This window comes from Lissotriton vulgaris, chromosome 5, assembly GCF_964263255.1.
Source record: "Lissotriton vulgaris chromosome 5, aLisVul1.2, whole genome shotgun sequence".
NCBI lineage: Eukaryota > Metazoa > Chordata > Amphibia > Caudata > Salamandridae > Lissotriton > Lissotriton vulgaris.
This window is the reverse complement of record NC_141693.1, coordinates 1,929,410,500-1,929,437,948: the sequence shown is the minus strand read 5'-3', so window position 1 is coordinate 1,929,437,948 and position 27,449 is coordinate 1,929,410,500. Positions and strand designations below refer to the sequence as shown.

Genomic DNA, 27,449 nt, shown 5'->3' with positions numbered 1-27,449 from the left:
TTCTCTGAGCTGGGTGCATCCCAAGTGTCTTTCCTCAGTACCTCATGATCTATAAGCTGGTTCCCCCATTCATGCTCTGATTCACCCTTCTCGCTGCATCCCTCTCTCATGCTTTCTCCGAGGGTGATGGGTGTGTGATTCCCTTCAGGGTGGGCTCTTTTACAAATTTTTCCTTTACAGGTTGAGGTGGGGAGTTTCCATCCAGTGGCAGTCAATCCACCTCCTCCAATACGCTGAACCTATTCCAGTGGGCTTGTAGTGGGTTGGTAAAATCGTGTGGGAAGGTGCCCTCCCCCGGTGCTCGCCACTGTTGCATTCTATTTGGTTGACCATAATGCCCCCTCCTACGAAAAGCCCTGTTAGGGTGGACTACTCTCCGGGGTGGGGTAGGATAGAAGTATGACAGGTGTAGTGGATATATTTGAGTATTTGGTCCACCCAGAGGGGCATTGCAGATATGATCCACAGCAACGGTGTCCCTAAAGTTTATTACTATGATATGATATCACCTGCCACAGTTTTTGGTCCCTCCCTAATACACTCCAATCTTCTGACAGCAAGTATTTCCCCTGAGATGTTTGCGGGTAATGGTCTGTTTACATTTAGCCAATGCATGCACTTGTGTTTTATTTCAAGTTGGTTTTCTCTTCTCCCTTCATTTAGGGGGGGACTCCTGTAAGTGCTACAACGCAAACGGCAGAGCTTCCGGGAGGAGGTTAATGGTCGACAATTTATTTATTTATTTATTTATTTATTTATTTATTAACAGCATTTATAGAGTGCGAACGAAGGCCCATGGGCATCTCGGCGCTAAAATATCTGCAGTAATTAACCATAGAAGGGGAGCCTGAGTTTACAGATTAAAAAGCCAGGTCTTAAGTTGTTTTCGAAAAGACCAAAGTGAGGGGCTTGTTTTAATCGAGTGCGGCAGAGTGTTCCATAGTTTGGGCGCTGCTACAAGAAATCTTCTGTCTCCCCATAAAACAGATTTGGTACGGGCTGAACCAGCTTTAACTGGTGCATTTCTAGTTTTAGGCAAACTATTTTTGATGGTGGTTGTAGAGCGAGGGGGTGGTGGAACTCTGGTAGTCTGGGTGATAGTTAGTGGTGATCCTACGTTTATATTCAGTGTCGGAGGGTTTGCTGATGATACGACCTTATCCCTATATGTGTTTTTTTTGTGTGCCGGCCTGCTCAGACAGGCCTGAGTTGCCTAAGGGATTTACAGACTTTGCAGTCCCTGCCCCCCTATTATTTAGGATGGAAACTAATTTGTCAATCTTGGATACCAGGGGTTTGATATGGGTGACAATAGTCTTTTCCAGGCTTGCTTGTAGGTCAGCCACAATGTTAGTGACCCAACAAGGTATGCCTGGTGTTAATTGCTGCATGTTGGTTGTTGGTGTCACCAGATTATTATTGGTTATGTTTTTTTTGCCCTTTTTCTTTTTTGGTACACTTTCCTTTCTCCTTCTGGGGCATGATTTACTTGTTGTGAAGATTTCTGAAACTGGGGGAAAATTCAGATCTGTAGGGGTATCCTCAACCACTATGGAGGTCTCTGTAGGTACCTGTGCACAGGGAAGCCCAACATAGGATGATGATAAACAGGAGCTTAAATCAGGGACATCTGTTGCGATAATTGAGCAATCCCCTCCTGGATCTTGAGTACATACAATGGGTGTGAGTGATAACCTTCTCTTGGTGTTTTCGATTGCCGTTGCTACAACCCCTGTAGTTTTTTGTAGAATTTTATCTATAGCTGTTCAGCTAGGTAAAGGCTGTGGTATGGCCGCTTGCAACCTGGTATTTGAGCGCGTTGTGAAAATGTTTTTCTTTTTACCCGCATTACTCATTCTTTGCAGATTACTGATTCTGTGGTGGGTATAGCAAGAGTCCCCCATCAGATCAGTATTTACTCCTTCAAACTGGGAACTGAACCGATGTTTCAAATGTATGGGGCCAGAGGCTTTATATATTAGTAGTTAACAGTACCTTTGGTTGATAGCCTAGAATTCGGCGACGTCCACCGTAGATGAAAGAGGGGTTGCCGAGCCCGGCCTCATCCGGCCTCCGAGGGCCACAGAGGGCCCGCCCTTTGCCCGGGCTTAGCCCGGCGCCGCCCGCGCGCGTCCCGCGTGACAGTCAAAGGGGCTGGGGAAGTAGTGGCAGGGGGGAGGAGTCAACTAGCCTCAGGTGTCCAGGCGCACTGGTGAGCGCGGGGCTGATGGGACACGTAGTCCGAAGTTCCTGGTAGCAGGGAAGGAGGCGGGCAAGCGGGGAGCAAGCTGGTGATCTCCCTCAGTGCAGCCCCCAAGCACAGTTCGCCTCACATACCCCACTCACTTTGGAGTGAAAGTCCCTCTGCGTGCTCCTTCTACGATGTGGCAGTGTAGTGTTTGTGTAGTGTTTTAGGGTTTAGGGTAGTGTAGTGTTTTTAGTGTTTAGGGTAGTGTAGTAGTGTTTGTGTAGTGTTTTGGGGGTTTAGGGTAGGATAGTAGTGTTTTGTAGTGTTTTAGGGTTTAATGTAGTATATTGGTGTTTGTGTAGTATTTTAGTAGAGTGCAGTAGTGTTTGTGTATTGGTTTAGGGTAGTGTAGTAGTGTGTATTGTTTTAGGTTTAAGGGTATTTTATTATTTGTGTAATTTATATAGCGCGCAGCTACCCCAACGGGGTGTCCCGGCGCTTCTGAGTGAAAGCAGAGTGATAGTCCTGGGTGAATTAACAAAAGAGAAAAGTTTTTAGTGCCTTACGAAAGGGTAATTCTTCCTGGATCATCCTAATTGCGATCGGGAGTTTGTTCCAGAGAGTTGTGGCACAGACCTGGAAGGTTTTACCTCCAGAACGTGCTTTCCTGAATCTTGGTATGGAAAGCAGATGTTGGGAGTTGGAACGGAGGTTCCGAGAGTTACAATAAGGACGGATACTAACAGTGAGGTAAGCCGATCCCCTACCCCTAGTTGCTCGATGGGCTAAGGTCATGGCTTTGAATGCAGCTCTTTGATGGATTGGAAGCCAATGTAATGCTCTGCGATGTGGCGAAATATGGGTGCGTAGGGAAACCCCGCAGACCAGCCGAACAGCCGCATTCTGGACTGTCTGGAGCCGATGTAGGAGGCCCGCGGGCAACCCTAAATACAGGCCGTTCGCATAGTCCAGGTGAGATGTAATCAATGCCTGGACTATGGTTTTCCTGGTATCACTAGGGAGATAGGTGATGAATTTCCTAATCATCCTGGTAGGGTAGTGTAGTGTTTTAGTTTTTTGTGTAGTGTAGTGTTTTAGTGTTTACTGTAGTGTTGTAGTGTTTTAGGGTTTAGGGTAGTGTAGGGGTGGGAGTAGAGTGGGTAGTGTTGTATTTGGGGTAGTGTAGGGGTGGGAGTAGTTTGTTGTGTAGGTGTAGGGATAGGGATGTCACTGACCTTGAAAACTTTTACTGCGAGTATTGCTTTACCACGCATGCCTTTGCGTTGTAATGGCATGCGTGGTAAAAGCATACTCGTGGTAAAAGTATGCGATGTAATGGCATGCAATGTCTTTGACATCGCGTAGTAATACCCGCGTTGTAATGGCATGCGTGGTATTACTATGCGATGTAATGACATACATCCACCATTAACCACACCAAAAACCGTGACTGCAGTGGCAGGTCTTAGCTTCACCTTTAAAAAGTTCCCTAGTAACATTGCTTTTGTGGTGATAGATCTGATCTATACAATTAAGAACATTCTTTTGAAGTTAAATATATTATTTTTTATATTTTCTCACACATTATATGTTATACTACAGTCAATTATTGCTTTGGGGTCAATTTAGAATGACGTAAAGCCTGGAAACGAATCCAATGTGCTGCGCATGCGTACAGTCCACCGAACTCCCACAGGTAGAACGCAGTCGTGGTACGCAGCGGTGGTTGATCTCACGCAGCACGTGCGCGCATTGACTGGCAGGGTTTACACGCGCCTCTGACACAATGGCCTCCCTAAGGGGCGCTGATGACATGGAGTGCAAATGTGACACGCATTTCCAGCTCCCGGTAGACTTTCTTTCAAAATATCCTGAGTGGTAGTGAAGTACATACTGGCAAATATGTCGATGTAAACACTTGCCATGCACAAGTCGAATGATACACGATTCGTCCTCAGTGTTCACGCTTTTAAAACATTTTTGTAAAGAATAGTTTCTGCTACTTTTCTTATTTTCATCCGGCCAATCTGAGGTACCTATGGCAGGTGTAGGGCTGCAGAGAGTCCATTCTGAAACCACGATTCACACACGTGGAGCCCAGAAGAGTTTCTCTTCTGACTTCTCCGAGCGCATAACATTTTATTTTAAACATCTGGACGGTTTATTTTAAAGACATCCAGGATGTTGGGACCCTAAACTAACGCCATGAAGTGGATTCGAAAGTAGCGAGACTCAATGAGCCTTTTGTAGTCATTATTCAATCAACCCTCGCCTCCTATGAGAAGTCTGTCAACCACCCTCATCAGAGAGCCGTCGCAGACTTGGGTCGTTGTAGAATTAGTCTGAACTTAAAGAGGGACACACGAATGGCAGACTGAAAACATTACAAAGGTTACTTTTACCCCATGTTTAAGGCTTCCTCCTTTGATTACAGGTGTAATAAATTGTTCATATTTGTAACATTTTTACAAAGAGAGTATTTTCAGGGTGCTGATGACTATTATCGATGGTGGAAAATCGATGCGAACATAATTCAAAATGTTTATATTTTTATGAAATTGTTTACTTGTAGAGAATTTTTTGAAATGAATAAAAATGATTCAATTGTGGGTTTAGACAGATTTACCACCAGGGTCATTTTCATTTTGGGATAAATAAATTCTGCATCAGCATGAACATTTGTCTTTTTTAAAGCGTGTATTATTCCAGCACCAATGCCATCTTTTGCCAGAGAGACCTGGTGCCTGTATTGGTAGACCTATTTATCGTGTATTATTCAAGTATACAGTTTGACCCTATATATATCAGTAAAGCTCCTTCACTGGGATTGTTAGCCTACTTTTTACACCCTGAAATGTCATTTCAGGCACAATTTCTGGTTACTGGACGTGTCCACCTGCTTTACTCTTTCTCCTGTGATATTGGGTTACACCCTTGATCTGCCCACAATTCAAGTGGAGCGAATCTCCCCACGGTTTTGGAAGTTAAGTGGTGTGAGTGGCACTGCATTTGAAGGCAGAGGATATCTTCTAGTAGGGCTTCATAATTCCTAGGTTCTGAGATCAATGTGGTCCATGTAACATTGGTCTGGAAAGGGCAGGATTCCCTCTGGAAGAGCAGATCTTTCCATGGTTTTGGAGAGCAGTGCTGTGTAAGTTGCATTGCTCTTGAAAACAGAGGGTTCCCTCAGGTAGAGTAGATATTTCCATGGCATTGAAAACAGTGCTCTGTAAGCTGCATTGGTCTGGAAAGCGGAGCATTCCCTCTGGCTGTAGAGATCTTTCCATGGGCTGGAGAGTGCTGCTGTGTAAGTGGCATGACTCTTGGAGGCAGATGATTCCCTCTGGTAGAGCAGATCTTTCCATGATTTGGATAGCACTGCTGTGTAAGTGGTATTGGTATTGAGAGCAGAGGATTTCCTCTGTAATAGCTTGCTCTTGGAGCCTGCAGTGTACATCTTAGTTTATTGTTGATCTGAAGTAATCTTTCTTCATCTTTGCAAATAATGCTGTTATTGTAGTATTGCCATCCAGCCTAATCCTCAAAGCCTGCACTTTCTCACCACTCTACTTTTTTCGACCTCTCTGTAGATGCCAGCATGTACAACTATATGGAGACGGGTGAGGAACAAGGGGATCTCTTTCACTGTTTCGACGTGGACCCTCTGGTGAGGATTTCTAGTGCATGTTCTCTCTCTCTCCGTCCCTTGCACTCTGTAAATGTATGTCTCTGTTCAAATATGCATTTTACACAGCACAGAAAACTTTCGTAAATGAATAATGATCTGCAGTTGGAACTGGCCCTTACTAAAAGAAGACCAATAGGTGTAGGAGGGGAATAACTATATCTTAAAGGGAAGAGAGGGGGTACAGTCATCGATGTATTTAGTTGAGGAGCAGGGGCCTTGTCATAAGCCATCCATTCACAGAGTGTCTGTGACAGTCTGTGTTTTAGAGTAGAATGGATGGATTGTTGAATGTGGAGCAGGTCAGAATGAGCAGGTGCCTAGGACACCTTGGAATATTTCTGACTCCATGGGAGAGGGGTCTGCCACCTGGAGTTGTAGTCCAGCTGAGTGTATAGGTGGGGATCAGTGTGCAGGTGTGGCTCAGGAGTGCATTGCGGTGTCTCCTAAAGATAGTGAGGGCTCAGAGGAGAGTAGTGGAGGCAGACGTCAGCCCCATGTGGGTGGGGAAGTGACTCCTAGTCCTGCTTAATCATTTCCAGTGTTTTTTTTCTGTTCCTTGGGCATTCCTTCTATTGTCTTTGGCCTCCTCTTACATTTCCATCTTTAGGCCCCCTCCCTTTCTTCGTTTCCTGCTCTCCTTGCCATCTAAATCTCCTTTCTTCATAACCAGATTTTTCTTCGTTTTCATTTCCTTCCCAGTATCAATCTGCCTCTCTCACTCCTTCCATACCTCATTCCTTTCTTACCTCCTACCTTACATTCTTGATAACGTTTTAACCTCATTTATTTTCTTCTGGTCTTCATGCCCATCTTTTTAGTTGTTCCATCCAGTGCAGGGCTTCCTCTGAAGTTCAGCCACTTCTCACACTATTGGACTCTTCCTGATTCCTCAGTCTCTTACTTTTCCCATCTATGGTCCCTTTTTTGCCTCTTGTCCGTACTCTTGCACCTGTTGTATCCATAGGCCTTATGCCTTTCTCTCTTGTCTGTTTTGAGCTGTTCTTTTGTTTGGTCTCTTACCTTGTTCTCTTTCTCCCTCTAATTTCCTTGTCTCTGCCCACAGTTTGACAACAGCATGGAGCTTGGGCTGGATTCTGGCTCCCACAGCTATTCCTGGAACCAGCTCAGTGCCGATGACTTCCCAGGTAAGCTATTCCTGCAACGAGATCGGTGCCAAAGATTTCTCAGGTAACATACGCAGTGTCTATGATCAGTGCTTTATGATCACACTTGGTTCTTGTCGAAGGCAGCATGTGCTTTCTTTCATCTGATTACAAATACAATCTCAATGTTGTAAGGCTCAACAAAGCCATACAAGTTAGTACAGTCTCATTCCAATTAGGACACAACTTTATTAATTGAAGTTGAATAGTATGTGCTGATTGGTGCAGCCAACCGAGATGTTAGACCAGTTCCCTCCAAAGACGTGCAAGCAGGACTTCTTGACATTGTCTAATACATTATTGTCTATATTGCATTTCCTTCCTCTTCTGTCACTGTGTCTTCTCCAGTAAGATTATTTCAATGCCGAGCTGACTAGATGATTGGACTCTTTGATCACCAGAGACACCCGGAGACTAGGAACGCTAAGACAAAATTTCCAAGACAGCCATGACAGTTATTTACACCCTGCTAGGGTGCAGGTAGACGAGGGCGAAAGAACTCTGTGGCTACGGCCTGGGGCAGTCTGGAGCCGTTAAAGTCACTGGAACTGATCACAAGGCGACACCTGAAAGGTTTTTGTGTGTGGGCGCTTGTTGTGGTATTTCAGAGCTGATTTTTTTCCTCACTCCATTTCCTTATTCCTTGGCCCTCACAACGAGGGACCTTTTGTATTTGCTTGTTGCCTGTGACCCATAGCCTTTGCCGTTTTTAAGAGCAGTTCATTTTTGTCAACTTTGAGACTTGCACGTGGTGGTTGATCGTAAGTCCAGTCCGCCTTCCCCTTTTAGGTGTTGATACTTTTCAGGGATATTTCCCTTCAAGCAGCTGGTTATTGGTATTCTGTGGTCACACCTCTGTCCCGTTCAAGTTTAAGATATGATTTGTCAATCTAGTGGTCATCCTTATGTATGCTGTTTGTACTTTACAGTATGTATTTTTTCTATCATAATCTAACAAAAATGTTTCAAAGCCATGCTCAGTTAGAGAAATGGAAAATATTGTAAAAGGTGCGTTGGTTAAAGATTTGGGGCCACACAGGGCGAGTACGCAGTATAGTTGGACAGTTGTGTGTCAACATTCTTGTCTGCCCTGGACTTGCTACACAACTGTGCAGATTGTACCTCGGATTAGACAACCCAGAACCTATATATGAATTGTTCAGTGACCAAGGAAATCTGCAGTGATTGTGTTACATTCAGAAATGCAGATTATCAATGTGTGTAGCAGGAACACAGTGGGTCTAAGTTTGCCACAGTTTTGCAGCAAACTTATGATGTGTTTAAGCTGCAACACAGCATATGTCTGTAAGTGGAAGTGAACTGTAGTTGAATAGTAGCTGTCACTCAGCACAAGTGCAGGTCACAGGTTGGAAGCCCAGCAGACCAGGGAGAGGGCTGCTGTGCACTGTCTGGCAAGCAAGGAGCTCTGATACTAGTCACGTCGAAGACAGGGCACCAGCGAAAGTGAAGCACAACAACTGTGAGGCGAGAACAGTGCTTAAAAGAAGTCCTTTTGGTGAAGCCCTCAATGCCCGGCAATTCTGCTCCAGTGAACCTGTGAGAACTAGCTTTAGCAGACACTCTAACCTTTAATATATGTCTAAGACCAGTTCTATACCATGGATGTTTATTAATCTTCATAAAAACTAAACAGCTCCACCTGTGTATGGTTTCCTAGAAACAGTTATTTCAAATAGAAATCACTATCACAAAACGGAAGTTGAGACCTCCTATCTAAAGACAACATTTGTTGTCTTTTCTATAGAATTGGAATTAAAATTACGTTACAGCCATTATCTGAGTTGGAAGAATTATTTGTGTCTCACTTATGGGTTAGACATATTACATTTTTCCCTTTGGTGGACCAGTTTTGAATGAAGATATTTGCGACTGTCATTGATATTGGTATTGTATATTATACTCTTTTCAAATACCCCTTAACTGTTTACTAGTTTTGGACATGTTTGTGTACACACTTGATATTCTACATGTTGTAGCATAACTCTTTCTCTGTTCTCAGATCAGACTTGGATTCTTTATCCACAAGTCATTCCCATCTCTCCGTAACCATCGACGGGCACCAAATGTGTAGATCAATCGCTCCATTGGTACTCTGAAATCACACCAAAGACAAGACGTTGAAAAGGGCCCTGGTACACTAATAACAATCTTTCCTCACTTTTGTTTTTTGGTGAAATTCCACCTCCATGCTCTTCCTTCTCTAGTCCTAACTTAAATAAAAGCTTTATATGCACTGTACACTCAAAGGCTTGCAAAGATAGATTAGCGCTCTAACTTGTTCGCAACCAGAACTGATTTAACACAACTTTTAGAAAGTAAATGACAAAAACAACTGATTAGGAGCGATAAGATCATTCATAAAAATAGGTTAAAAAAAACCTCTTGAACACTGGAAAATGAGTCGGTGACTTGCTACTAACTAAATCCTGAATCACCAATGCCTGTTCCTTCGTATACTGGCATATGATTGAAATGCACCACTGGGCCAGGGGGTGTAGATTTTATTTTGTGTGATCTTAAACGTGATAAAATTTCCAGGGCCTTTAACCTTCTTCCCTAGGGTTACATTCTACATTCCAATTCCAAATTACGTCAGTATCACAACAGCGACACCTCCCCTTTTTACCCCAACACAATTAAACACTGCCGTATCTCAAAGGAAACTTGCATCAGTCATAATTAAAATACTATGCTGAAATACCATTAGGGTATTTTTGTTACATACAAAATCGGATACCTGGGAAACTGCTGTAACAGCCTACAGTTATCTTGCTATGTAATTATCACGATATGTGGGAAAGACATGTATACGCACAGATCATTGAGACTGCGCCAACTGGTTAAATTCTTCCAAAGCTTCAGTATTACAGCCCAAAAATGTGCACATATCATCAACCACCATCCTTGCCATGATAACCATTTTGCGCTTGCTCCAAAACTTACCATCATCCAACTCAATGACATTATCCTTCACTTTGATCACCCTTCTAGGAGCACTCAACTTCCTGCCTTTTACGCACCAACCCTCACTTCTAGTCTCAACTCATTAACCGGAACACTACAATCCTTGCTTTGCACTCACTGTACATCTCATATCACACACTCTCCCCAATCTACCTGTATCATCAACTTTACTCTTTATCCATTCGTTGTTAAATTTCGTTCCAGCATCTCTACCACTTAACTAAACAAAATGTGAAACACTAGTATTTGCATGTGCCATATTGCAAATTGCCCATAGCATTCCTCTTACGGCTTCAATCTATCTTTTCCCATTAACTAATTCCAATTGATTGTAGTTTGTCATAGCCTGATTAAACCTCACAACCAGACCATTACTCTTGGGATGGTAAAGCAAAGTTCTCATGTGTTTTTGATGTCTGATCAATCAAAATATGTTTCTATCTCTTGAGAAACTAGCATGCCCCCCTTGTCCATCAGCAGCTCAGCAAAGATGCCCGTACTAATGAAAATAACCTTGTACGTTGTGACTTAATTTACAAACCTCACCTCAGGCCACTTGGTAAAAATGTCACTCTTAATAATGACCTGTTTGGGACCCACTTTCAGAACCTTATATTGGCCAGCTACATTCAACACCAACGTGCTCCAGGGCCATTCAGCCACAGCACAACTTTAATGAGGCATGGCTGGGAGTCCAAGACTCATCTGTGATCACGTTCCACACAACTCTGCAATCCCAGGAACCACAAACCCTCCTGCTACTTTATAATACACATCTTCACCCCCATCAAGTTTCTTCCGATTAGTTCATCTCTCATAAATACATGCCTGTTCTCTTGTCAGAAGTTCCTCTTATACCCCCTTGCAACAATTCTGCCCCCACAACTCAAATTAAAACGGCACAAACTTGATTGTCAAACTCCTGCTTGATGTATACCACTCCCTAATATGATTCCTGTTATTTTCACCCTGAAACTAGTTTGTATAGAATCAGGAAAGAATTAAAAACTGGAGTTTCCAGCATACCATTTTATGGGCTAATTTATTACCTAAATGACCTTTTTTATGTTAGTGACAGGATGTCTGTTGGCAATTGCATGATCTATACGGGAAACATAATTTTTAGGTCGAGTCTAGAGCAGCGCATGCGCTGCTTGCTCGACTTTAGTAGGGGGCTTTTCAAAGTGAAACCCGCCAGCCACCAGCTTGCGGTTACGTGCACAAGCATGCGCGCCTCACTCCACCTCTCTAATTATTGCTTCGCGTGCATCGATCGCTTGTGTGTTCTGTTCTGTATGCATTCTTTAATTCCTCGGGAATTCTTCCCTGTTAATTATCTTTCTTGTGACCTCTCCTTGTCTCAGTCGTTCTTTCTTGTTTTAATTACTAAATGATCAAAAAAAATCCCCCTAATGAAAATGTTATAAATATGGCCAGTTGTTCTCTTTCTGCGACCAAGTTTTTATTATGCTGCAGATTTAAAATAATGATGATAGTACGGTAGAGGGCGCCGCATCCTCACATTTGGCAACACTCCGTGTCAGATTACTAAATCACAGGTAGTCTGAATTGAAAGCTTTTAAGCACCTTCACTGTGAAAGAAAAGGAATTTTAAAATCTGTCAGTCAGGGTAAGCGGGATGCCGTGATGTATGATATATGTAGTAAGCCAAATGATAATGGAGATTGTTCAGTTTTATTGTGCAAAAGGAAATAAAAAAAAATTCACAAAAAAAATCAGGCAAGCTACAAAGCAACCGTGATGCAGTGCAGCATGGAGGGGCACAGTAGCACACAACGACATGACGCAGCACTGGGGAGCACAGAAGCATACAGAAAATCAGAGCAACACTGAGACAAGTGGGAAACATGACGAGACAGAACAAATCAGAAATGGGGAGTGGTTGATAAGCACAATGTCAGACCGAGCATCACAGAGACTGGGACAGAGAAGTACTCAAAGGATCATATCTATTTATCTGTCACCTATCCATCTGAGTGTTGTATGATTGGTAGACAAAGAACTTAAAAATGTTTTAAATGTATGACACAAACAAAGTAAAAAATGAATTTTATTGATCTTTGTTTCACAGAGTGGAAGATTTTTCAGTCTGTTGATCATAGGAGGGGACTTAATGCCGTCGTGGAGGAAACATTTTACAGATGCATCTTAACCCCTTGCAGGCTTCGGACGGCCCCGGCCGTCCGATGTCACAGTGGGCATGTGCGGAGGACGGCCTGGGGGTGTCCGAATCCCGCCCACTATTTAAATCGCCTGTACAGCGCGAAAATGTTCGCAGCATGCAAGGGGTTAAGGCAAGCTACATATGCAACACCCCAGGCGCTATCAGAAGGCATTGAATCACTGGACATTGTTGAGGCCTTGAGTTTACTACATGAACCCAACAAAGATTACACCTTTGCATTCCAGAGTCCATAAGCAGGCTCCTCTTTCCGACTAATAGACCGGCCATTGACTGGAGGGTTCTGCAGAGATCAGTACCGTTCAACGATGGCGCTATCTCTGGGCTTTGGGTTGTCCCGCCCTCCTCCTGCTCAGACATTGAGTAAGAACAAGATGGCATTTAGAGACACTTCCCTGAAACACATAGCGGACTCCAATAGGCCCTACGTCTTATGGTGAACTCCCTCTTGCCATGGTTTGGGACACCACTAAGGGAGTCCTCCTAGGAGAGCTTATCTCCACTACAGCTATGTTCCAGAGATTAGCGAAAGAGAGGAAACAAGAGCTTGAGTCACAGGTTTGTGCACTCAAACAACAACACAAGGTTGATTGTCTTCCTCGTACCTTCTGATCCCTCTGTAAAACTAGAGTCGAATTGGAACAGGCTCTAATTAGAGAGACAGCCAAGAAAATGCTATTCACAAGAGAGAAATGTTATGAAAAAGGTGGCAAGCTTGAACGTTTATTAGCTTTTAAAAGACCAACTACCTCTCGAGAGGTGAAGTCGCTATTCAGTTGATTCTCTGCAGTGCCCGGCCCTGATGGATTTCATATGTTTTGCCAAGTATTTTGCACCCTCTTGGCAGAGCATCCGGCCAACTTTTTTAACTACATGGGTGGAACCTAGAGGGTCACCGACACCAAGCTAGAAGCAGTAAGCACGCTAGTTTTAAAGCCAGGGAAGGACCGCTTGAGCTGTAGTTCTTATCCAACAATATCTCTTCTGAAAAACGATATTAAAATAAGGTCTGGTCACATTTGATTTTCCCTCCACAATCTGAATTTGTTTGTGGTCATCACGCTTGTGATTATACCTAAAAGTGCCACAACCTTGGGCAATACCTTGATGGACTTTTTCTCGCTTAATGTGGAGAAGACCTTCCACCGAGTTGATTGGCTTGTTACCAAAAGGTGTTGTCTAAGACCTCAATAGGCCCTGTTATGTCCTTCTATAAACTATCTACAGTCTACATCAAAATGGAGAGTTGTCTCATAACATCCGGCTCACCCACGGGATGAGGCAGGTGTGTCCCCCTGCCCCTTTAATTTTCGCCCTCCAATTAGCTCAGAAAATCACAACTAATCTCATAATACACAGCTTCTTGTCATGAACAAGTTGGTACTTATTGCTGATTATATTTTGTGCTTCATTGAACCTATCCTGGCCCTTAAAGCAGAAATGGAAGTATTCTCAGCTGTATCAAGCTTTCGTATCTATTATTTGAAATCTGCATGTATAGATTTTGCAGATCTGACTGAGTTTGTGGCAACAACTCTAATTGGTTGGAAGGAGAATCGAAATTTGCCTAGCATTGTAACGGTAAGTTTCAATTCTATTAAGGACATGGAGGCGAGGATTATGCTTTTCTCTCTTCGCTGTTTATTCCACAAAAGCACATAGCAGCCTGAAAAGCAACTTATTTTCTTTGCAAAAAATATATGTCAAACACCCAACACGGGTTGAACATATCAACATGAGAAAAAACACATGACATAAACTACAACTCCCATCAGTCCAAGAACCATAGTCCTTTCATAGTGTCCATGACATAAGGTAGGGCGTCCATCTTATGCTCCCTTCCTCTTTGTTCGCGCGAGACACGTCATCTCAACCTCGGTCCTGTTTCGCCTCGTTACCTAGTAGTAAAAAACAAACCACAGCGTCAGTGGTGTAAAGTCCACTGGACGGTAATCAACTCGGACAATGCAAAAGCAAAGGCATATACAACCATCACAAGTCAATAAAAATTGCTTACTTACACCAATACGGAGAGGGAACTTCCGTAGGAAATAGGGTGGGATAATCCTCGCCTCCGTGTCCTTAATAGAATTGAAACTTACTGTTACTATGCTAGACAAATTTCGATTCTATGTCAGGACCGGAGGCTTCAGATTATGCTTGTTTAAAGCTGACTGACCACCAGACTCGCAATATCCACCACTGGTTTAAAGTAAAACCGTTTGAACGTGGAGTCTGAGGACCAATCCGCAGCACGCATTAAGTCCTCCAAACGCGCTCCCAAGGAGAAAGCCTTCGATGCCATGGCCCCTCTGGCCGAATGTGCTCCAAACTGTTTGGTATCAATACCTGCTTCCTGCAGCACCCACCGCACCCAGCAGGCTATGGTGGGAGAAGACACCGCTTTTATGCGGTTTACGCAAAGCAATCAGGAGTTGCCGTTCGCCCGGAGGACGAAGTTCCAATGTCGCATTTTAATACACTTTCAGACACTGAACAACACAAAGCTTGGGGACGTCCGCAAAGGCCGGATAAGATGTAGATCTCGTCGCGGACTTTGTACGACGACCCACCGTAAAGGTAACCCCATCCGGGGAAAACACTCTCGCTGATATGTCCAAAGCTCGGACATCGGATACTCTGCGACAAGATATCAGGCACAAGAGCAAGGCTAGTTTCGCTGATAGTTCTTTCAAAGAAAGGTATCTGTTCTGCTGCCACGACAGAAAGAGATTCAGAACCACATTAACATCCCAAAGTACGGAGTATCTTGGTTCCGGGGGCAGACTAAGGCGTACCCCCCTAAGGAGCCTACAAACCAAAGGGTGTTTCCCATCTAACGGCTCGTGCGCCGCCGAAATCGCTGAGCGTATAGCATTGATGGTCCGGTAAGCTAGGCCACTCGCCGCCAGCTCCGCCAGGAAGTTCAAAATGTGAACAACGCCTGCGACCAGGGGATCCAGGTCCCGTCGAACACACCAACGAGCCCACCTGGACCATGCTGACCGGTATCTCTTCGCGATACTATTAGCCCATGCCTTTGACAGGAAGGATTCAGCCGAGCCCGAAAGTCCCTGGAGCAACCAGCGTTTCCGGAAAGTCTCCACGCCATAAGGCGGAGAGAGCCCTGCGTTATCAGGTGATGCGGGTTCCCTTCCGGATTGAGAAGAAGGTGAGGGAGCTGGGGGCGTAGGATTGGAGAATCCCAAGAAAGTTCCAGAAGAACTGGAAACCACACTTGAGACCTCCACCATGGCGTCACCATCACCACTTCCGCCTGCTGGCGGCAAAGAAGGGCCGCCGATCTCATTATCATGGAGAAAGGAGGAAAAGCATAGGGTCGCCCCTGGCTCCAGTCTTGGTGGAACGCATCTGTCGCCTCCGCCAGGGGGTCCGGTCTCCAACTAAAGAACCTCGGTAGCTGGAAGTCTAGGCGAGATGCTAAGAGGTCCACCGAGAACGGGCCCCATATGGTGTTCAACCAATGGAACACCCGCGTGTCCAGTTTCCACAGACTCGAGTCCCTCAGGTATCTCGAGTGCCAATCCGCCACCTGATTGGCTCGACCTGGCAGGTATTCCGCCGTCACCGAGACTTGGTGGGCGAGACAGTAATCCCAGAAATCTTTCGCAAGGTTCGCCAGGGCTCTAGACCGAGAGCCGCCCAGATGATTGACATAGCAGACCGCCGAAATGTTGTCCATTCTTAGGACACACAACGTCGCTGTGTCCTTGGTCCAACAACGAACCGCAAAAGAGCCTGCGAGGAGCTCCAGGCAATTGATATGGAGTTGCTGCTCCTCGGATGACCAGCCTCCGCCTGTGGAGAAATCGCCGCAACAGGCGCCCCAGCCCGATCTGCTGGCGTCTGATTCTATGATCAAGTCCGGCACCGATCCGAAAATAGATCGACCGTTCCAGGCCTCCATATGGGTGAGCCACCAGGACATCTCTTCCTTCACCTCGTCAGATAGTGGAACCGACTGGTTGTAGGACAGGCCTCGTCTGAGGTGATACGCTTTTAGGCGTTGAAGGGCCCGATAATGCAGTGGACCCGGAAAGATCGCTTGGATGGAGGACGAGAGAAGGCCTACTAACCTGGCGATCTGACGTAGGGAAGTGTGTGACCTGGTGATAGTCTGCCGCAGCTCGTGTTTTATTTTGGCCATCTTCCGCGTCGGCAGACTCAAAGTGGTCCGTACACGGTCCACTTGGAACCCCAGAAACACCATCTGCTGGGAAGGTGTCAAAACAGACTTGTCCTGATTGACTATGAACCCCAGGTCTTGCAGTAAGGTTATCGGTTGGTTGAGCTGAAGGGTCAATTTGCTGTGACATTGCGCCATTAGGAGACAATCATGCGAATGCCCTGACTCCGAAGGACCTCCACCACTGGTCGCAACAGCTTGGTGAAACACCACGGGGCCGAGGAGAGCCCGAAAGGAAGGGCCGTGAACTCGTAAACCTGCTCCCGCCAGAGGAACTGAAGGAATCGCCTGTGCGGCGGGTGGATTGGAACCACCAAGTAAGCATCTTTGAGGTCCAGACGGACCATCCAGTCGTTGGTCAGGAGTATGTCTCTCAAAAGATGGATGCCTTCCATCTTGAAGTGGTTGTAGACCAACCAACCGTTGAACTCCCAGAGATTTATCACCGGCCTCTTTCCCCCGTCCGTCTTTTCCACTAGGAAAATATTGCTGAGGAAACCTGCAGGATGCCTTGTCGATCGACAGATGGCCCCTTTCCGGCATAGCGACAAGACTTCCTCGTCGATCAACCGGGCATCCTCCCGGGAAAAAAGAATGGGACGTGGATCCCTTAATTGACATGGTCGGTCGTAGAAGTCTATATGGAAACCGTGCACGGTTTGAAGAACCCATGCATCGTGCGTGAGCGCTGACCAAGCGTCTGGAAAACAAGCCAGCCTCCCCCTATTCGGACATTATCCGCTGAGATTACACTCACCGTGGGAATTTCCGCTTCCTGCGTCATTCCTGTAGTTGCCGCGGCCTCCTCTGAAACGTTGCCCTCTGGAAGGGTAAAAGTTGTTATAATTTGCGGAGGAATTGTATTGACCTCTGCCGGAGCCTTGTCCTTTGTTCTGCTGGTTCTGACCGCCACACGGCCGGTCGTGAGGCACCTACCACGACCGGCCCCCCTGGAAAAACGCTGGTTAAACACCCTTTTAATGGTGCATTGGGCCTTATCCAGGGACGAGAAGGTGGAGACGAACTTCCCAAGTTCTTTTATGAAAGGGTCTCCAAAAAGACCGCCCTGTGCCACCGCACCTGCCTCCGAGGAGGTCAAATCCCCTAGTTTGGGATCCAATTTGATCAACAAGGAGCGTCTATGCTCAGTTGAAAGGGCGCAATTAGCATTTGATATTTGATATTTATAGGATTTTGTAAAGCGCGGCTATCGCTCCGGAAGGAGCATCTTGGCGCTGAGCGTGCAGAAAAAGGAAACGTAGTGATGAATGAATCAGATGGCTGTGAAAACCGAGGAGTCGGATTGCTGAAATACCCAGGTTTTCAAGAGTTTCCTGAAGTGGCTCTCAGTATCAGCTAGCCTGAGATTAACTGGGAGGTTGTTCCAAGCTCTTGCTGCTAGGAAAGAGAAGGTTTTCCCCCCTCGCGTTTTTAACTTAAATCTTGGGGAAACGACAAGGTTGGTTCCTGAGGATCTCAAGCAGCGCGTGGGATTGTAATGCATAAAGCGCTTAGTGAAATACAGCGGGCCTGTTTTCCTAGTGGCTTTGAATGCAGTGAGCAGAAGTTTAAACAAAATTCTTTTGTGAAGAGGTAGCCAGTGGAGGGTGTTAAGGGCTGCTGAGGCTGAGGACCTTCTTGGGAGTTTAAGAACGAGTCTGGCCGCCGCGTGTTGAACGCTTTGCAGTTTCCTGAGTGTGGACTTCTTCACTCCTGCCATTAGTCCGTTGCAATAATCAAGTCGGGAGAGGATTAGAGCAACCGCGACTGATTTTCTGGCTGAGATGGGGAGGAAGTCAAAGAATTTCTTCAGTGTTCTAATGAGGCTAAAACAGCACCCAGCAGTGATGCGGACATGATCATCAAAGCTGAGGGATGCGTCGAATTGGATGCCAAGATTACGTGCCGAGGAAACAGCACTCGGCGGGGCTTCTGAGTTTTTTGGCCACCAATCTTTTGGGGAAAAGGACAAGTCTTTCCCTAAGGGTATAATCTCAGTCTTGGCACTGTTACATCTGAGGTGATTTCTATTCAGCCATAGAAAAACCTCAGAGAGACAATTCTTAAATCTAAGGGCTGCATCCGTGCATTTTTTATCGATGGTGACAACAAGCTGAGTGTCATCAGCATACGATGTGACGAGGATTCCGTGGGATTCTATCACTGCGAGGAGGGGGGCCATGTAAATGTTAAAAAAAAGAGGGCTAAGTATGGACCCCTGGGGGACTCCTGATGTGATTGGTCTTTCTCTGGAGAGGTAGGGGCCTAGTGAAACCGTTTGGGATCTATTGGACAGGAACGATGTAATCCATGTCAGCACAGTATCTGACACACCAATCTCGCGCATTCTATTGATAAGAATGGCATGCGAGATGGTGTCGAACGCTGCTGTTAAGTCGAGTAGGATGAGTACAGCCTGTCTCCCCTCATCCTGCAGGAACTTGATAGAATCAGATAATTCAATCAAGGCGGTTTCAGTGGAGTGGCCGGAACGGAACCCTGATTGTTGGGGGTGCAGAATGTGATTGCTCTCTACAAAGGTTTTTAACTCGCCGTATACTAGCTGCTCCGTGATTTTGCCTAGTGCGGGTAGTAGAGAAATTGGGCGCATGTTAGTGAGGTCAGTGGGGGATTTGTTTTGCTTCTTCATTAGAGGCTTCACTATGGCCTTTTTCCAGTCATCGGGAACGATGCCTGATTCGAGGGATTCGTTGATGATGACGTTAATCGTAGGATTTACAGCCTCGATGAGATGGTGAAGAATGCTAGGGGGGCATGAGTCCGTGGGGGCTCCAGATTTGCAGGCGTCCTTATCCACGCCCTGTGAGGGTCCCGAACCCCCCGTGCTTACACGCTCTTTTAGGTGCGGGGGGTTTACCCTCCGCAGAGGAGGGGGAAGCCCCGTGGGCCGCAAGAGGAATTGGGGCCAGCTTCGCACACTCCTCGACTATACGGTCCGAGAGTCTATCCTTCATCGGGCCCACAATCTCCTGAACACACCTATAAATGGACTGGTCAACAGCCTTGTAAAATTCGTCGTCCCCCAGGTACTGGTGGGTCTCCTCCTCCTCCACGTAGAAGCCCTCTGCCATAGCTAAGGTCGAGGTTAGGGGAAGGAGTTTGGAACTGGTTCCAGGTACCAGCAGGTATGGGCCAACCCAAGGCTAGCAAGGATTTTTGAATCTGGGAACCCAGAAAGCATTCCCCAAGAAGATCACCGCTCTCTGCGCCCAATTGGACAGGACCTCCGGGGAAATGGCGGAACGTGAGACCTTGGCTTCCTCCGCCATATCGAGGATCTTGGTCAAAGGGCCTATGGTATCCAACAATTTATCTTGGCATGAACGCCACGAGCGATCAATGCCCTTGCGGGGATCCTCGACAAACTTGGCCATAAAGGTGGCCATTTTGCCGTCTAACTCTGGGGTCAAAGCCACTTTGCCCTCCAGCGTAGGCCGCGGACACTCTCCCCTTAGGCAAGCTCGTGCCTCTTTCTCCAGTGGCTTACGTAGACGACCCGCCACGAACTTAGCGACTTTGTCGCCCGGCGCCCAGGCCGCCGACCTCGGATGAAGGATATCGTCCGGGTCTAGCATTCCTGAAGCGTCGTGGGGTAACTCAGTCGCTGATCCGGACGGACGCCACAAGCGCACCGAATCGCCATCATCAGCATCCGTGTCCGCTGGGGAGAGCCCTCCCGGTGATGAAGTGTCTGTCGCTGTCGACGCTGAGGCACCCGGGTTTGGGAGCGACCCAGAGGGCTCGGGTCCGGTCGCCTTAGCAAGGAACGCGTCTCTGAGGCGTTCAAAAGCGTCCTTATCCACGCCCTGTGAGGGTCCCGAACCCCCGTGCTTACACGCTCTTTTAGGTGCGGGGGGGTTTACCCTCAGCAGAGGAGGTGGAAGCCCCTTGGGCCGCAAGGGGAATTGGGGCCAGCTTCGCACACTCCTAGACTATACGGTCCAAGAGTCTATCCTCCATCGGGCCCACAATCTCCTGAACACACCTATAAATGGACTGGTCAACAGCCTCGTAAAATTCGTCGTCCCCCAGGTACTGGTGGGTCTCCTCCTCCTCCACGTAGAAGCCCTCTGCCATAGCTAAGGTCGAGGTTAGGGGAAGGAGTTTGGAACTGGTTCCAGGTACCAGCAGGTATGGGCCAACCCAAGGCTAGCAAGGATTTTTGAATTTGGGAACCCAGAAAGTAAGAGGCAGCACCCCTCTGATAGGTCGCAGGCCCTCTTAGAAAAGACCGGGCCTTCTGCCGCCTCCCAAGCACACTTGAAGGAAAACTGCAGGAATCCGCCGTCCAACGGCAAGTGCTGAGAGTACAGCCCGTAGGCGTCAGTAGGGGTAACCCGCTGGTACAGACCCCACACGGGGCGTCAAGTAGAAATGGGGCAATACAACCCAGGATCGGGCGTCACGGTGAGGCGGCAATCAAAGGCTCAGACGCTGTCGTCCTCTTCAGCGCGACTCCCGTCAGGGGAAATCACGCAGAGGAGAACGAAACGCGACGGCGCCCTCTAGCGGCAATGCATGCGAGCTGCAACAGCGGGGACAGTCGCGTCAGGGGCGAAAACGTCCCCGCGACAAAAGTAAGAAATTACGGGGCTCTGTGGGAGGAAAACACATATGTGAAAACCCGCAATGAAGAGTCCCCGTTTAACTCGAGAAATAACCACACAGTGCCACCCCAAACTATCCCACTACAGAATTAGAAGTGGTGAGAGGGAAAAAAGGCACTTAACTGGCTGCGAAGCAGCGAAGAAAGAGGCTGGGAGCATAAGATGGACGCCCTACCTTAACATCATGGACACTTTGAAAGGACTATGGTTCTTGGACTGATGGGAGTTGTAGTTTATCCCTTGTGTTTTTTCTCATGTTGATATGTTCAACCCGTGTTGGGTGTTTGACATATATTTTTTGTTAAGAAAATAAGTTACTTTTCTGGCTGCTATGTGCTTTTGTGGAATAAACAGTGAAGAGAGAAAAGCATAATCTGAAGACTCCGGTCCTGACATAGAATGCGGATGCTCCTGAATAGCTGATTTACACAGCCATCAGGAGATTACTTTCAGAATCAGTTTGAGGCAGGCCTAAATCACACAGACTGTGCTCCAGTTTTTTTTAATTTGATTGATCCTATGGAGTGATAAACTATGCCCTTGCTAATTTATTTTTCAAATATATAATCTATCTCATGGTAAAAGCTGAAAGTTACTCTGATTGCCTCTTGGGAGGAGAAAAGGTTTTTTTTTTTAAATTTGGGTTTTATAGAGTGCTTATTTGACCTGAGGCGTCTTGGCGCTAGCCTGAAATCAAGAGTGGCGCATATTTACTTATTTTAAAGCCAAGTTTTAAATTGTTTCCTGAAGATCAGAAGAGATGGGGCCGCTTTTATATCCAGAGGCAGGTCATTCCATTGAAGTGCAGTGTTTCTAACAATGCTACCTGCCACCCCAGGAAACCAGCTTATGTTGGGACACGATTAGTCTTTTTTTAAACTAGATCGGAGGGTTTGAAAGCGATAAATAGTGCCTTGAAAGTGGCTTGCTTGTTTACTGGGAGCCAATGAAGCTTATTCAGGGCTGGGCTGCAGAATTGAGTTTAGGTCATTTTAAGAGCATTATGGCTGCAGAGTTTTGCACAGTTTGTAGCTTTTGCATATGCTGTACTTGAAGATTGCTGTTTGAGGTACAAACCATTGCAGTTGATATAAATGTTAAACAAGGATGGGCTTAGAGACGAACCCTGGGGAACATCACAGGATAACATGTAAGGTTCTGAAGTATAGTCATATAAGATTACTGATTGAACTCTATTGGTTAAAAAGGACTTGAACAGGGTTAGTGCACAGTCTTTGACCCCAGCTTGCTTAACCGGTCGACCAAACATGTATGGTCGACTGTGTCGAAAGCTGCAGATAAGTCCAATAGGATCAAGGGTGCTCTGCTGCCTCTATCCAAGGGGGAACGGATTTCCTCTGTGGCGACAATAAGGCAGTCTCAGTGCCAAGTCCATTAAAGAACCAAAATTGGGTTACATCCAAGTAGTTATTCTGTTCAATAAAGGAAGCTCGCTGTAAGTTCATAACCTTTTCCACCAGTTTGGCTGGAAAGGTAAGCCTTGATATAGGGCGAGAATTGTCAGTATCAAGAGGATCAAGATTGTTTTTTTTTTCATTAAGTGGTAAGACTGACACTGTTTTCCAATCTTTCGGAAATATGCCTGTAAGAAACATTATTGAAGATTTTTGCAGGGTGACTATATGACTATAATGAATAAATATTCCCCTAAAGGAGAACTTTAATTACAGATAAATACCTATTACTTCCTTCTTATCCACTGGCAACTGGGGCAAGACATTAGATGTTCCGTTTCTAACTCCTGCCATGTTTATTACATAGCTTTTGTAGGCTGTATTGGTACTTAGCAATTGTTTGTAGTGCCAGAGATGCGGTCAGTCCTCTGGGTGAATTCCGTCACCCAAAAATAAGATCTGAAATGAGGTACCCACACCAATAGGCCAGTGCCTCCCTTTTTTAACAATTGAAAATCACAGCCCTGAACTTCTCAATGCCCTTTATGAAAAACACCACAACTTCATCTCACCCTTCAGGCTTTTGTAACAACACCACACATAGACCAACATTGCTGCATCAGTCATGGCAGTTCACTTCTCCATTGGATCACACATGTTAGGAGTTGTGCCATCAGCAATTGCACTTGTCACACATTTGATCACCAATTTGCATTCATGTGTCCATCAAAAGTGTTCAGTCTGTTTCTATAAGAACCACAGTGGCACTGTTTTGCCCCGCAAAGTGGGGAGCAACCTTTGTGTAATACTCCAGAAGACCAAGGAGACCATAGTTGATCCTTGTTTATAGGTTCTGGAGCATTTCTAATCAGCAGTATCAAACTTGCTTTTGGCTCTCTGCCCTTTTGAAATATAATAACAAGTAATTCTCACCTCCAATTTTAAATTATCCTAATTCGTTTGCATTTCAGTGTTAACACTCTGTTGGGCTCTTCCATACTATCTCCGAATAATGGGACATTGTGGAAGTAGACAACACCTTCTATGTCTTTAAGTAAGACATGGTTGACATTTGAAAGACCTCAAATGCTGAAGCTAAATGAATTGGAGTCCTTTTAAACCTAGAAGCTCCTTTGGAAGTCAAACAAGATATCAGATGACGCAAAGTCTTCTGCAGTTCAGTCTGATTATTTGCAAAGGAGATTTACAGGCTATTGAAGACTGCACCCACTCAACCAACACCGACATCTCTGAAATGTTTGGATGAGAGAATGATGGCCCACTTATATGCTGTTGTTCATGTCTTGCTGGTCAGTACACTTCCTTGGTGCACAGTTCTGTTTCTATGCAAGCACAACCAGCGCCAACCACTCTGAGCTTTCAGTCCCTTCAACCACCCTTTCTTGCACATTCTAGATAATTCTTACTCCAACCAATTGCCACATGTCTGACTTAATGCACATATATTATTGCCCTACTCCTTTCAAAGGTCCTTTCTATCTTCACTATTTTGTCTTTGAATACTTGCGGATATCTTTCTTCTAAAGTGCTTTTACCTCTCCTTACCCTCCTGACTTCATTAGCAGTACTTCTTGCTCATCACAACAAGCAAGAACCATCTTTGGCCACATACACCACACCATTTATTCAGATATATCCATATCCATATCCATATCCATATCCAACACAGAAGTTGCCTGTTTGTAAAGGAGCCCACTCGGGTAAGTTTAATTCGCCATGAATTTATTCAAAGAACAGCAATACTCTTTCAGTCCAAAAGGCTTTGCATTCATAAAATTGGCAGCCGACGCGTTTCATGCAGTTCAGCCCTTCTTCATGGGCTGTGGTCGTCACTTTTCAAGAGTCATCACTTTAGCCTTGGCACAGAATATAACAAATCTCGCGCATTGGTAGGTGTGGTAACCTGACTGGTGGCCTGCTGGTACTTGTAGTGCTCCGCTTTTCAAAGAATACAATTCCCTAGAGTGGATGATAACATAGCTGCTCTGAGAACTCTTGCAGATATGAGTTTGTTCAAGAGTTGATAAGGGATAAGTTAAATGTATATAAGTGGAGCACTAATATCTTGATAAATTGATAACTGGTGGAAAAGACTAATAGTAGGAATTATGGTCTACTGAACATCCAGACTTGGAAGAAGCTGCAATTATTGATTGTGGCATAAAACATATATATATTCTTTGAAAAACCACATTTTTTGGGATTGCCCCTAGTGTTAAACATTTTGATAATTGAAGCATGTTCATCCGTTCCATTGTCTACTTTTACAGTTACCACTTCTTTGGGTAAACGTTTCAAATATTCCTGGCTTCAGGACCAGGTTTATGTGTTCATAAGACAATTTTCTTCGATGTGAAGAGACTACAGTCTATAGCATCTGCTTACTTCACCAACGTTTCCTTTAATCGTTTCCCTTCAGGGAAGGCTCGCCAGGCATAGGCAAGAAAGATGCTGGTTGAGTAACATTTTGTACAGATGTAGTCTTTTATTTTTTACAATAGTTACTGCAGTATTTCTGAGATTACACTAACAAAGAAGCACACCACGCCGTGTGAAGGAAGCACTTATGCCCCACAGTGCCCAGGGATTCCCTGTACATGCTTGCATCGAGGACTGATTTATTCCACCTTCTAGAAGGTAATTAGCAATCAAAACAACCTCATAAGTGCTATGTGATCAGCCCTAAAATATATGGAAAAACTACCACACATTGGAAGGTGAGTTTCTGACATTCTAATAGTGAAATGTTAGATCACCAATGCCGCCTCCTCATACAGTCATGCGAGGGAGTCGCACCACAGGTCCATGGGTATGGATTTTATTTTGGGTGATCCTAAAAGAGATGGAATTATTATAATGTTTTTTTTAATCTGTCCATTAACTGCATGGTAAGTTTTCTCGTAGATGAAAGTCCTGGGCACTGTACCATTTCAGCTGTTGATCGCGCTGCTAGAGTTGCAAATGATACGATAGTACAGATGGGAGCATTAGAAGCAGGGACTGTTTGTATCACATTAGGGGATGTAGTTCATTGGGTTGTCAGAGGATGTTTGTGTGTGTGTGTGTGAGAGAGAGAGAGAGAGAGAGACGCTTGTGCTACTACTAAGCTGATGGCTCCTCTGTCTGCAGGCATTCATGTGAAGTCCGAGTCCGTACATGTCAAGTCCGAGCCGGTCTCTCCTTCCTCTTCGCAGTGCTCTGACTCTTCACTCTCCTCTTCCTCCAGCGACATCCAGCAACAGGTGAGTGCCTGCCCGAAGACCCTTAGAGGTTCATAAGAAGAAGTCATTAAACCTAACCAAGACATGCAACTTGAGATGTCCCCTTCTCCCTCTGTCTGCTGATGTCCACACTTCTTGGATTACTGATGTACCTTGTTTGTTGGGGTGCCTAAAAGTTCCTGCCTTGACAGAATTAAGACAGGGCTCAAAGTACACAATTACATTCTGCCACTAACACATAGACTCCACTAACGACTGATAGAGTAAAATTCTGTACCAGTACTTTAATCCACAGGATGAGGCGTCAACCGGGGTTGGTTCACCGCAGAACCACAGGTTAGAAACCCTACAGTCATGAGGCGCTCTTTGGGATAAACTACTCCAAGTGGTGGGATGCCCTCCTCCTGGGGTGGAAAAGGTGTAAGAATAGGTTAAACACTTCTTCTAGCTTTCTAACTTGCTTATTCCCGCGCCTGGAGGCATATGGATTTTGTATGTGTTATAAGTGACACTTAACTTGACATGTTTAGTGTAGCACAGGCCTTTTTTTGTAACTTCTCATTTTGTTTGGAAATGTTTTTTTTTGTTTACAAAAATGTCTTTGAGGGAACATCTGTAGGTTCATCTGCAATGTGACAATGTCATCTAAAATTGCTTATGCCTTCGTAGCAGCTTTAGTATAATGTTTTTGGGTTCAACAAATAATCAAGACAATTACAGAAAGAATTTGATCAGCACACACTAATAATGAACAACTTCACAAAATGAGATTTTTCCAGACGTTCCTTTATTCTTTAATCTTATTTTCTTCACAGGGTAGCCAACGCATATCGTCCTTTTATAGGACTTCTTCAGGGCTACAAAATAGACCACATACAAAACATTTTTTTAAATCTTATTGTTTTCACATGTGTCAACATTCAAGATATTCGTGCTCCACATATATACATTTACATATTTACAAAAGCAGTTAAAAATTAGCATTTAGTAAAAAGAACACACAGACAGTACATTTGGAAAGGCCATGGTTTGCATAGGTATAGCTCAATAAATTATCGACATAATCATCAAATGTGAAATACATGCAAATCAATCATATAAAGGCATGTCACTCAGGCAGTATGGTTGGTATACCTTCATTTCGGAACAGTCCAACTGATTTTTATCAAATTGTCATAGCGTTTTGCTATGTAAGGTTACATTAGCTGAAGGGAGAAGGTGAAAGAAAAAGACAGAACACGAGACATTTTAAGAAACATTGGAAGGAGATCAGCACACAAAAACCCCAATTGTGAAATAAATATGTTCATTATATGACCTAGTTACCTCCTTCAATAGTACTTTCAGGTACACAAATATCCATGCTCCACAGGTTCAGTAAAACATATAAGGCTACTTCTAAAATAAAGTTGGAATAGCAAAACATCAAGCAGAGTGATACCATTTCTATACAAACCTATCTATCTATCTATCTATCTATCTATCTATCTATCTATCTATTTTGTAAACTGATGTGTATATATACTCATGTAAGCAATCCTACTTGAGCACATTTAAGACTTCACTGATATCAGGTGTGACTCGGGTACTATTATCGCGTTGAATAATGTGCTGGAGAAAATAATCCTATTCTGTGCACATATTAGGCTCCAGATTTCAGCTATTTACATTATCGGTAAGCTGTAATTTAATTTCGGTTTTGTTGGTCAATGTCGACCTCCGCATCTAAA

At 45.0% G+C, this 27,449-nt stretch overlaps 1 protein-coding gene across 1 annotated transcript in view; it reads left to right on the top strand.

The window, feature by feature from the left end:
* Nucleotides 1-27,449, top strand: part of ATF6B (activating transcription factor 6 beta) — a 309,902-nt gene that overhangs the window by 117,591 nt on the left and 164,862 nt on the right. The window contains exons 2-4 of the mRNA XM_086924544.1: nucleotides 5,779-5,855; nucleotides 6,940-7,021; nucleotides 25,628-25,740. Of these exons, the coding sequence (XP_086780670.1) occupies nucleotides 5,779-5,855; nucleotides 6,940-7,021; nucleotides 25,628-25,740 (272 nt within the window). The remainder of the gene's footprint in view (nucleotides 1-5,778; nucleotides 5,856-6,939; nucleotides 7,022-25,627; nucleotides 25,741-27,449) is intronic.